The 11,700-nt window shown below is 53.9% G+C and overlaps 1 protein-coding gene across 1 annotated transcript in view; it reads left to right on the forward strand.

Moving 5' to 3' along the window:
- The window catches only part of LOC129710629 (unconventional myosin-Ic-like), a 53,748-nt gene extending 42,347 nt beyond the window's left edge, over positions 1 to 11,401 (forward strand). Inside the window, 9 exon segments of the mRNA XM_055657769.1 lie at positions 38 to 197; positions 1,445 to 1,528; positions 3,815 to 3,908; positions 4,268 to 4,323; positions 4,624 to 4,759; positions 5,755 to 5,825; positions 7,991 to 8,088; positions 8,617 to 8,716; positions 11,130 to 11,401. Coding sequence (XP_055513744.1) covers positions 38 to 197; positions 1,445 to 1,528; positions 3,815 to 3,908; positions 4,268 to 4,323; positions 4,624 to 4,759; positions 5,755 to 5,825; positions 7,991 to 8,088; positions 8,617 to 8,716; positions 11,130 to 11,156 — 826 coding nt within the window. The 3' untranslated portion in view covers positions 11,157 to 11,401.
- Positions 11,402 to 11,700: the final 299 nt, after the last annotated feature.

Genomic DNA, 11,700 nt, shown 5'->3' on the forward strand with positions numbered 1-11,700 from the left:
CTCTCTCCTCTCTCTCTCTCTCTCTGTCTCTCTGCAGGTTCATCAAAGGCTTCATCCACCGACAAAGGCCTCGTTGTCCGGACAACGAGTATTTTGTGGACTATGTCAGGTGCGCCTTCCTGATGAAGTTGAAACGCAATTTGCCAAAGAATGTCCTGGACAAGTCATGGCCGGTGCCTCCGCCTGCACTCTCTGAGGTACGTGGAGGTCACTATCTCTGCTTCCAGCACATGTTGTCCAGTAACCTGCCCAGGACTGGAGGAGGCCACTCATAGAACATAGAACAGCACAGCACTGGGACAGGCCCTTCGAACCATCTCCTCCCATTGCCAGCATAACCATGTGCCTGTCAAAAAGCCACACTATAAATACCCTTATTGTATCTGTTTCCACCAACACCCCAGGCAGCGCGTTCCAGACTCCCAGCACTCGCTGTAGTTTAAAACATTTGCCCCGCACATCCTCGTTAAACTTTGCCCCTCTCTTTGATATTTCCACCCTAGGGAAAAACATCTAACTATCTACACCTATCTATGCCTCTCATAATGTTATATACTTCTATCAGGTCTCCCCTCAGCCTCCGGCATTCCAGAGATAGCAACCCAAGTTTGTCCAACCTCTTCTTCTGGCTAAAATCCTCGAATCCAGAGGGCCTTCAGATAAATCTCTCCCGCACCCTCTCCAAAGCCTTCCACATCCTTCCTGTGATAGGGCAGGCAGAGTTGCCCACAATGCTGGCCAAAGCAATGTTTTATAACATTGCAGCATGACATCCTGCACCTGACTCAATGCCCCAATGGGGCAGCACAGTGGCGCAGCGGTAGAGATGCTGCATTACAGCGCCAGAGACCCGGGTTCGATCCTGACTACAGGTGCTTATCTACACAGAGTTTGTGCCTTCTCCCCATGACCTGCTTTGGTTTTCTCCGGGATCTCTGGTTTCCTCCCACACTCCAAAGACGTACAGGTTTATAGGGTAATTGGTTTCAGTTAAAACTGTAAATTGTCAGCCATGTGCATAGGATAGTGCAGGTGCGCGGGATCGCTGGTCAGCATGGACTTGTTGGGCCGAAGGGCCTGTTTCTGCGCTGTATCTCGAAACAAAACTAAGCAAGTAGCTTCTGGCTCCTCTGTACAGGTTTATCTATGCCCATGGCCAGAGTGGACTGCAACCTTTATCCAAGTAAACTCAATCCAATTGCACTAAATAGCTGTGGATCTGTTTCCTGAGCCCTTCAGTCTGTCGAGTTGGTAGGTGCGTTAGGGTGAGCTGGGTCTGCAGACCAAGAGAGGAGCAGAACTCAGTCTGTGAGCAGTTCTCTGTCTCTCGAAGCCCCCCCCCCCCCCATCCTAATGGCTGAAGGTTGTTGGGCGGGGGCTGAGGATGAGACGGGTGCTTTGCAAATGCAGCTGTGTGTGAACGGGATGTTGTGCTCTGTCGCAGGCGTCCGAACTGCTGAGGGAGCTGCACATGCGCAACATGGTGCAAATCTACTGCAGGAGGATCTCCGCCGAGTGGAAGCAGCAGGTGAGTGCCGGGAGGAGGGAGGGAGGGAGGAGGGCGAGGGAGTTGAGTGGAGAGGGGAAGCTTGTGCCTGGCAGAGTGAGGGCGAACAGGGAAGTGGTAAGCTGCTGGTTTGGTGTACTGAGATACGGTGAAACACCACCCCCTCCCCGGGCACTTTCCCTTGCAAGAGATGCTACACTTGTCCCTTTACCTCCCCCCCTCGACTCCATTCAAGGACCCAAGCAGTCGTTCCAGGTGTGTCAGAGGTTTACCTGCATCTCCTCCAACCTCATCTATTGCATCCGCTGCTCTAGATGTCGGCTGCTCTACATCGGTGAGACCAAGCGTAGGCTTGGCGATCGTTTCGCCGAACACCTCCGCTCGGTCCGCATTAACCAACCTGATCTCCCGGTGGCTCAACACTTCAACTTCCCCTCCCATTTCGAATCCGACCTTTCTGTCCTGGGCCTCCTCCATGGCCAGAGTGAGCACCACTGGAAATTGGAGGAGCAGCACCTCGTATTCTGCTTGGGCAGTTTGCACCCTAGCGGCATAAACATTGACCTCCAATTCCCGGTAGCCCTTGCTGTCTCCTCCCCTTCTCAGCTCCCCTTAGCCCTCGGGCTCCTCCTCTTCCTTTCTCCTTTCTTCCCCCCCTTATCCCCCCCGCCACCCTATATCAATCTGAAGAAGGGTTTTGGCCCGAAACGTTGCCTATTTCCTTCACTCCATAGATGCTGCTGCACCCACTGAGTTTCTGCAGCTCTTTTGTCTACCGGTGAAACACTTTGTTCTGCGTGCTCTCCAGGCAAATTCTACCCAGCCAAGTACGTAAGATAGTACAAAAGAGCCGAATATAGTGTTACAGCTGCAGAGAATGCGCAGATTTTTTAAAATTACAATGCGGCAGATTGGAAGATCGGGATTACATCCTTCGCTTGTGGGAGCAGTCTGATGACCACAGGTTCCTAAAACAGCAGGAACAGCTATTCCTAAATCTGGTGGTATGTGCTTTCAAGCTTTTGTATTTTCTGCCCAACAGGAGATGGGAGAAATGGTAATAGCCGGGGTGTGAGAAGTCCCTTGCTACTGTTGGCCGCTTTCCCGAGGCAGCGTGCTCTTTAGATGGGAGTTTGGGGAGAGGGGGGGGGGGGGGAGGATGGTTTGCGTGATGGACTAGGCTACATCCACAACTCTCTGCTATTGCAAGTTGGGAAACTAAGCTGGCAAGCATGGCAAGATGATGCTTCCTATGGGGCACGTGTAGATGTTGGTGAGATTCATTGGAGACTTGCCAAATATCATTCTGACGACATTGGCCGGCTGCTTTGGTCGTGGCTTCAATGTGGTCGGACCAGGACAGATTATTAGTGATATTTATGCCCAGGGATGTGATTGAAGCTCTCAGCCATCTCCACTTCAGCACCATCGATGCTGACTGGAGCGTGTAAACCTATGTAAGTCGATATACCTGAACGGAAACCTCTGGAGACTTTGCGCCCCACCCAAGGTTTCCGTGCGGTTCCCGGAGGTTGCAGGTGGTTGCCGGAGGTTGCAGGTAGGGAGACTGACAAAAAACCTCCGGGAACCGTACAGAAACCTTGGGTGGGGCGCAAAGTCTCCAGAGGTTTCCGTTCAGGTTTCCTAAGTGGGACTAAGTGGGTCATTTCTCCTTCGACCTGCTGAGGGAGAGGAAGTTGCCTTGACACTATGTCCTCTCTCCTTCCTGTACTTTGGCGATTTAATTGTTTGAATTCTAGCTAACATTGGTGGTGTCATCAGCAAACCTGTACATGGAGTTAGAGCAGAATGTGGCCACAGTTGTGAGTGTACATTGAGTATACAGTAAGGGGCAGAGCACACATCCTTGCAGGTTTGGTCAACTATCCTCACTGATTGTAGTGGATCCAGTCGCAGAGCAGGGTGCTGACTCCTGGGTTCAGGATTTTGGAGATGTTCGGATTCTGGTGTTGAAGGTGGATCTAGGATAGATGGCACAACTAAGAGGCACGGAGATGCAGATATTGGAATCTTGACCAAAGTGCTGGAGGAACTCAGCAGGTCAGGCAGTATCTGTGGAAGGAATGGACAGACGATGCTTTGGGCCTGGACCCTTCTTCAAATCCAGCCCATCTCTCCGTCTCCACCCCCCATCCTTCCGACCCCTCCCGCCATCTCTCCGTCCTCTCCCCCTCACTCTGTCCACTCCCACTTCACTCCGACCCGCAGAGTGTTACGAATAGTGGTGTCTGTGTCTGTCTGTGTCTGTGTCTGGTTGACCAGGATGTGTCTGCCTCTCCCCCCCAGCTGGAGCAGAAGGTGGTGGCCAGCACGCTGTTCAAAGACAAGAAGGACAACTACCCGCAGAGTGTGCCCAAACTCTTTGTCAACTCCCGCATCAGTGAGTGGCCGGGGGGGGGGGGAGGGGGGGGGGGGGGAGGATGGGGCAGGGTTAGGGGCGGATCATTGTGCAGGGTGACGTCAGGGGTGGTTTTGAAGAGGGTGGGTATATGGATGGAGAGGGCTAGCAGTGGTGAATATATGGATGGAAGGGGATGTGTAGACATGCAGCGGATGGGTTTATTGGATGAGAGGGAGGGGTGGCAGTGAAGAGGGTGAGTATATGGAGGAGTGGGACAACGGTGGGGGCGGGGGGTGGGGGGATGGATGGGAGGGGCAGGGGTCGTAGTGAGGAAGGTGGGGATATGGAGGGGTCGGACAGTGCTGGAGTAGCTCGGCTGATGCTTCCATCTCTTGCAGTGACGAACGAGATCAACTCCAAGGTGCTGCAGATAATTGAGAGCGACAGTATCAAGGTAGGAGTCAGACACACGTGTACACGCGTACACGGACCCAGCGCGTACACGGACCCAGCGCGTACACGGACCCAGCGCGTACACGGGCCCAGCGCGTACATGGACCCAGCGCATACACGGCCCCTGCACAACGTCCTCTTGCCGCCCCTACGGGAGGGAACGTCCGCTCTGAGCCGTCACTGATCTCTGCGCCCACACCATCGTCCAGATCCCACATGTAGAGCGTGGGTGGGGGAAGGGGCAGCAGCGGGCATGGGACGGAGGGGCCGAATGGCACTGAGTCTTCTCCTTGCCTTGCAGTACGCGGTGGCGGTGACCAAATACGACCGGAACGGCTACCGGGCCCGGCCACGGCAGCTCCTCATCACCCCCTCCAGTGCCTTCCTGGTGGAGGAGGCCAAAGTCAAACAGACCATCGACTACACCAACCTCAGAGGTGAGTGGGGGGGGGGGGGGGGGGGGGGAGGGATGGGGGGGGGGGGGGGTGGGGAGGGGGGGGGGGGGGAGGACAGGAGGAGGACAGAGGACGAGTGGATGGGATGGGAGGGCAGGGGTGGAGGGGAGAGGTGGAGTGAGAGGGAGAGGACGGGCAGAACTGCAGCTTCTCTATATGCCCAGTGTGTGTACATGGTTTAAATGAGCGAGCTCCAGAAGTGGTGTGTGTATTTGTGAGAGAGAGAGTAGATCTGCTTCTAATGCATGTGGTCACTTGGTCAGGTAGGATGTAGTGGGCCAAAGGGCCTGTTTCTGTGCTCTGTACATGTATAGCTTTATGAGGCAGTATGTGAGCAGGTGCGATCATAACTGTGTGCGGGCCGGCCGCAGGTCTATATGGAGACCAACCACCCTGTGCTCGGCGCAGTGACCAGCAGAGACTCTGGGCAGAGCTGCTGCCTTGACGTGGCTCAGCACTGGACGCACACAACTGTCCCAAACTCGGGACGGTGCAGAAGGAGCTTCATGTTGTGTCTGACGCTGGGAGTGTGTGGAGGGAGATTCACTGGGTCCTCATTCAACTCTCCCGCAGAGAGACTTCTCCATCTCCTCTGCCTGGAGGAGCCCGCAGGTTTGGAGTATCCTGTCCATCGGTCACCTCCGTCCCCTTACTCCTTCCTGCCCATTCGCCTCCACCCATGGCTGGACTTTGGGGCATGTGGATTCCCCACTGGGAGGTGAAGGGACGGGTGAAACCTTTCCTTCATCAGGGGTACATTTCTTAGTGTGTTTTGTTTTCTGAGTCACCTGCCCCCCACCCAGCTTGTGGTCCTGCCCACTTCCGCCCGCACTATGAGCAGCCCCAGTGACCCCTGCCTCAACTAGAGGTGGAGTGGTGGGGGTGTGGGGGGGTAATGCGGGGCAGTCCCCTGACCTCTGGGATTACAGCTGTGGTTCTCCCTGTGGATTTAATCTGGAATCTCCGTTTTCCTGCAGGAATCTCGGTCAGCTCCCTGAGTGACGGTCTCTTCGTCTTGCATGTGCCCTGTGAAGACAACCGGCAGAAGGTAGGGATTTCAGGGACCCCACGGTTACATTTCCACCGCTGCCTCTGAGGCGCCGAGCCCATCAAATAGTAACTAACACGGTCCGTACCAACCCACTTACACTAACACCATTTTATTCTTCCCAAGTTCCTATCAACTCTCGAGAATTTGGGGGGGGGGGGGGGCAGTGCTGGCAGACACTGTGGTGTGTGCGATAAGTTAGAGACCAGGGTTGGAGACCTTTACATGGCATTGGGTACAAGCAGAAACCTCATCTATTGCACCCGCTGCTCCAGATGTCAGCTGCTCTACATCGGTGAGACCAAGCGTAGGCTTGGCGATCGCTTCGCCGAACACCTCCGCTCGGTTCACAATAACCAACCTGATCTCCCGATGGCTCAGCACTTCAATTCCCCCTCCTATTCTAAATCCGACCTTTCTGTCCTGGGCCTCCTCCATGGCCAGAGTGAGGACTACTGTAAATTGGAGGAGCAGCACCTCATATTTCACTTGGGCAGTTTGCACCCCAGCGGTATGAACATTGACTTCCCTAATTTCAGGTAGTCCCAACTGTCTCCTCCCCTTCTCAATTCTCCCTCAGCCCTCTGGCTCCACCTCTTCCTTTCTTCCTCCTACCCCCTCCTCCCCACATCAGTCTGAAGAAGGGTTTTGAGCCGAAACGTTGCCTATTTCCTTCGCTCCATAGATGCTGCTGCACCCGCTGAGTTTCTCCAGCATTTTTGTCCAGCAAAAAATGGCCTTGTTTTCTCTCGAACGACAGAGAAGCATGTACAGTTATGAGAGGGATAGACAGTCAAAACCCATTGCACAGGGTGGAAATGTCAATGACTAGAGGGCATACCTTTACAATGACTCAGATAAAGGTGACGACGGGGCAAGCTCTCTGCAGAGAGGGTGGAGGGTGCCTGGAACGTGCTGTCACGGCTGGTTTAGTTTTGCCCTCTGGTTCACCGAGTCCGTGCCAACCAGCGATCCCCGCATATTAACAATATCCTATGCACACGAGGGATCATTTACAATTTTACTGAAGCCAATTAACCTACAAAACTCTATGTCTCTGGAGTGTGGGAGGAAACTGGAGATCTTGGAGAAAACCCACGCAGGTCATGAGGGGAACGTGCAAACTCCGTACTGACAGCACCCGTGGTCAGGATCGATGCCGGGTCTCTGGCGCTGTAAGGTAGCAACTCTACCGCTGCACTGTGCGATGGCGTCATAGGTAGATATGATAGTGGCGTTGAAGAGGCTCTTTGATAGACACATGGATATGAAGGGACAAGCTGGCTTCATGTTTGGCGCGGACATTGTCGGGTGAAGTACAGCATTTTTGCTTCCCAAGAATGTGCCCGATCCTCCTCTGGGAATTCTTGTTCGCTTCCATCGGCCCCTGTGCAGCGGGGCTGAGTCCCGCGTGGTGTGGGTCAGCTGTGTTGCTCCAGCCATGCTCTCAGCTCTCTGTTGCCATTGGGAAGAAGGTTGCCCAAGAACTGTGAGCACCAGGTTCAGGACCAGATACTTCCCAACAAGCAGAATCCATTGAACGCAGTACAACACTACACTAACCACAACCTTACTTCAGCACCAATGGGTCTCGCTCGACCTGAAGTGTCACCTAATCCCTTTCTCCAGAGATGCTGCCTGACTACTATGCGGAGAAGGCAGGAGAGTGGGGTTAGGAGGGATAGATCAGCCATGATTGAATGGCGGAGTAAACTTGATGGGTCAAAATACTCCTATCACTTATGACCTTATGAGTTACTCCAGCACTTTGGTGTCGACCAGCATCTGTAGTTCTCTCATACGCCCTGTGGTATAGTCTGTGGGTGATTTATTGTAGGGTTGATTCTATATTTTTCTGTGCGTTTTTGCATGATTTAGCCTATAAAACTGCAGTACAGCACGCAGCTTGTAGAACTGCTGCTTCACAGCATCAGAGGCCCGGGTTCGATCCTGACCTCGGGTGCTATCAGTGTGGAGTTTGCTCCTTCGCCCCGTGATCGCATGGGTGCTCCAGTTTCCACCCACATCCCAAAGATGCGCGGGTTTGTAGGTTAATTGGCCCTCGGCAAATTGCCCTCAACATGTAGGGAGTGGGAGAGTCGGCGTGGGTGAAGGGGCTGTTTCCGTCCTGTGTCTCTGGAGTAAATGTCAACTCTCGCACGCAGGGCGACCTGGTGTTGCGCAGTGACCACGTGATCGAGACACTGACAAAACTGGCCATTGCGTCGGACAAGGTGGACAGCGTCAACATCAACCAGGGGAGGTAAGACTGGGCTGATCCCCACCACCCCCTCCCCCACTCACTCACTCACTCACTGGGGAAGGTGGTTTTGGAAGATTGGAAGGGGGGATGGGGGGGGACGGGGGGGGGGGGGGGTTGGAATGTGGGAGAGGACGGGAGGTGCGGGGATGGGTGGGGGGTTGGTGGTGGAGAGTGGTGCAAGGGAAGGGGGAGTGGGCAAAAAGATGGGGGAGGAGAGATGGGATGGGGGAAGGGAATGTGGAGGGGATGGGGCAGGAAGGGAACGTGGTGATGGGGGAGGGGGGGAGGTCGAGAAAGGTGGGCATAGGTATGGTGAAGTATGGGGGGGGTAGAGGGGCTGGGAGAGTGGGTGGGTGATTCGGGGGAGAGATCGACGTTAGGGAGGTGGGTGGGAGGGGGGGGACTGATAAGGGATATGTGAGGTGGAGAGTGGAAGTGGGGAGGTAGACAGGGGGGGGGGGGAGATTGTCAGGCAGATCCCCCCCCCCCCCCCCCCCCAGGTGACTGGACCCATTTATCCGTTTACAGCATTAAGTTCACCATCAAACAAGGCAAGGAGGGAATCATCGATTGCACATGGGGGTCGGAGCTGATCATTTCAAAAGCAAAGAACGGCCACCTGTCTGTGGTAAGATTCACCGCAGCCTAGTCTCTGCATCTCCTTGTAAGCTGAGTGTTACTGGTCAGGCCAGCATTTTCTGCCCCAGAGATGGTGGGGGGGTGAACCACTGTTGTCCGTTTGATGAAGGTGCTGGGGGAAGGGGTTTGGGGAGGGGGTGGGGGGAAAGTGTAGCCCAGCGGAGTTGGAGGGGTGAGGGGAAGCATGTGTGGGACATGGACAGGCCGGTCTCGTGGGGGTCCGAGGGAGGCCTGGCTGGCTTAGACTCGGGGACCATCGCAGGTACGAGGGACAAGCTGAGGGCGGGTAAGGTGTTGGGGACAATGATAAGATCGCAGTCACGGAAACATGGCTGGTCTATGCTCCTGGGTGTAGGGTTGTCAGGCATTGATAGAGGCTCGGGGGATAAGGAGGAGGTGATGCATTGCTGATTGGGGAGAGTGTTACCACCACATCCTAGAGAGATCAACAAATGAGGCTGCATGGGTAGGACCTAGGTGCAAGGAAGGGGTGACCACTTTGATGGGATTGAACTGTGGAACTTCATTCAGGTAGTCAGCAGGATTTAGAAGAACAACGTATTGTGGGCAGTTTTGGGCACCATATCTAAGAAAGGATGTGCTGGCACTGGAGAGGGTCCAGAGGAGGTTTACGAGAATGATCCCAGGAATGATTAGGTTAGCATATGATGAGCGTTTGACGACACTGGGCCTGTACTCACTGGTATTTAGAAGGATGAGGGGGTACCTCATTGAAACTTACCGAGGAGTGAAGGGCCTGGATAGAGTGAATGTGGGGAGGATTTTCCACTGGTGGGAGAATCTAGGACTAGAGGTCATGGCCTAAGAATTTAAAGAAATGTGTCATTGGAAAGGAGATGGGGAGGAGTTTCTTTAGTCAGAGGGAGGTGAATTTGTGGATTTCATTGCCACAGACGGCTGTGGATGCCGTGATTGGGTATTTTTTAAGGTGGAGATTGACAGATACTTGATTAGTACAGGTGTCAGGGGTTATGGGTAGAAGGCAGGAGAATGAGGTTGAGAGGGAAAGATCAGATAGATCAGCCATGATTGAATGGTTGAGTAGACTTTGGGTCAAATGGCCTAATTTTGCTCTTATGACTGATGAAGGTATGGGGACAAAGAGCTGTCGAAGGTGTGGACACTTGTGGTAGTTGGTGACTGTAACCTCCCCATATTGACTGGGATTGCCTTAGTGCATGGGGCAGATGGGGCAGGATTTGATAAACGCATCCAGGAGAGGTTTTCACAGCACTGTGTGGAGAGACCCACTGTGGCTGGGAGCTGCACTCAACATTGGCCTGGGGAATAGGGATAGGCAAGTGGTGGGAATATCGGGGCGAACAGTGATGACAGTTCAGGCAGCTTTAAGGTGGCCATGGAAACGGATTAGTTGGACCGTGAGTTAAACTCTTAAATTGTGGCGGGGCTGACTTCAATAGTGCAAGAGAGGACTGCCTATGGTGGATTAGGAGCAGCTACTGGATGGAGAATCAACATCTATAGGTGAAAGGGGAAGAGGCAAAGATGGTAATAGCCCTGTCCCACGTGCGAGTTCATTCCAAGAGCTCTCCCGAGTTTAAAAAAAAATCAAACTCACGGTAAGCACGGAGAATGAACGTAGCGGGCACGTTGGAGCTCGGGGACTTCTCTAAGCGCTAACGGCAGGTACTCGGGAAGTCTCGCTAATGGCAGGTAAGCACGGGAAGACTCGTGAAGGTTTTTCAACATGATGAAAAATGTCCACGAGAGCCCCGAGTAGCGACGAGTGGCCATTACCGTAAATCTCCGAGTTCGAATCAGAGCAAACTCGGGAGAGCTCTTGAAATGAACTCATACTGTGGGACAGGGCTTTAAGTGGTGGAACATTGGAGTTAATAAAGGGAATTGAGAGTTTGACCTGGAAAAATAAGGAAGCATGTGTCAGGCGGAGGGAATTATTATCAAGTGAGACCTTTGAGGTTTGCAAAGGAAACGGGAAATGTTTATGAATGCGGTTAGGAGAGCAAAAGGAAGTGTGCGTGTTTGTGTGCTTTTTTTCTTGGTGTCAGTCTTCACCATGGAGAAAGATGGGGAGGGTGGAGAGTTAGTGGAAGTGTACGCTGATGTACTTCCTCTATCCTGATGCACGTGTGTTTATCAGGAAAAACAAAGCGTTGGAGATATTGACGCACATTAAGATGGACAAATCCCCAAAGCTTGATGAAATCTCACCGAGGGTGTGACGAAGAGGCGGGAGGGAGGGCTAGGGATGGGAAGGGTGGCTGAGGAAGGGGAAGGGGAGGGGAGGGGTGGAATGGGAGTGAGGGGAGGGGTGTGGGACGGGGAGAGGCGGAGATGACGACGCAGTGGCTGGGTGGATTTATGGATGGCACAAGGACTGATGGCAGCTCTGCCCACAGGTGGCCCCCCGGCTGAACTCGAGATGACGAGTGAGGGGTGAGGGCAGCGATGGCCAGCTCACTCGCTCGCACACACACGCGCGGTGATCGGCTGCTCTCCGCCGCAGCAGCCCGCGGTTTATCGGTGAGACATCCGAGTCGTTGGTCTTCGCCGCAACCCTCCACGGCTGCCAAAGTCAGAGCTTCCAGCTGGGGACGCCCGTTCCCAGGGCATACATTAATCATGCAAAGTAAATCTAATGGACGGTTATATTAAAAGATATTTGCCATTATCGACGACTCACTAAATTTAATCACTCTCCTGCCTCTGTGCACATGTGCTGCTTACAGCAATATAGTGTAATCTCTCTCTGCCAAAGCCACAGTGCCACGCTGCCTCCGCTTGCCCTGCACGGACTGAGAGAAGGCAACCGAGGGAGGGGTAGGGTCACTGACTCCCCACCTCCTCCATCCTGCCTCCACAATGAAATTCTCAACCCCCCCATCCCCCCCCCCGCCTGCAGTTGGCTGAAGGTTCGCTGAGCTCCCCAAAAGTGCGCGTCCCTCCAGAGGGTCCTGGTGGTGAGTGAGT

Source organism: Leucoraja erinacea, chromosome 28 (assembly GCF_028641065.1).
Source record: "Leucoraja erinacea ecotype New England chromosome 28, Leri_hhj_1, whole genome shotgun sequence".
Taxonomy (NCBI): Eukaryota; Metazoa; Chordata; class Chondrichthyes; order Rajiformes; family Rajidae; genus Leucoraja; species Leucoraja erinaceus.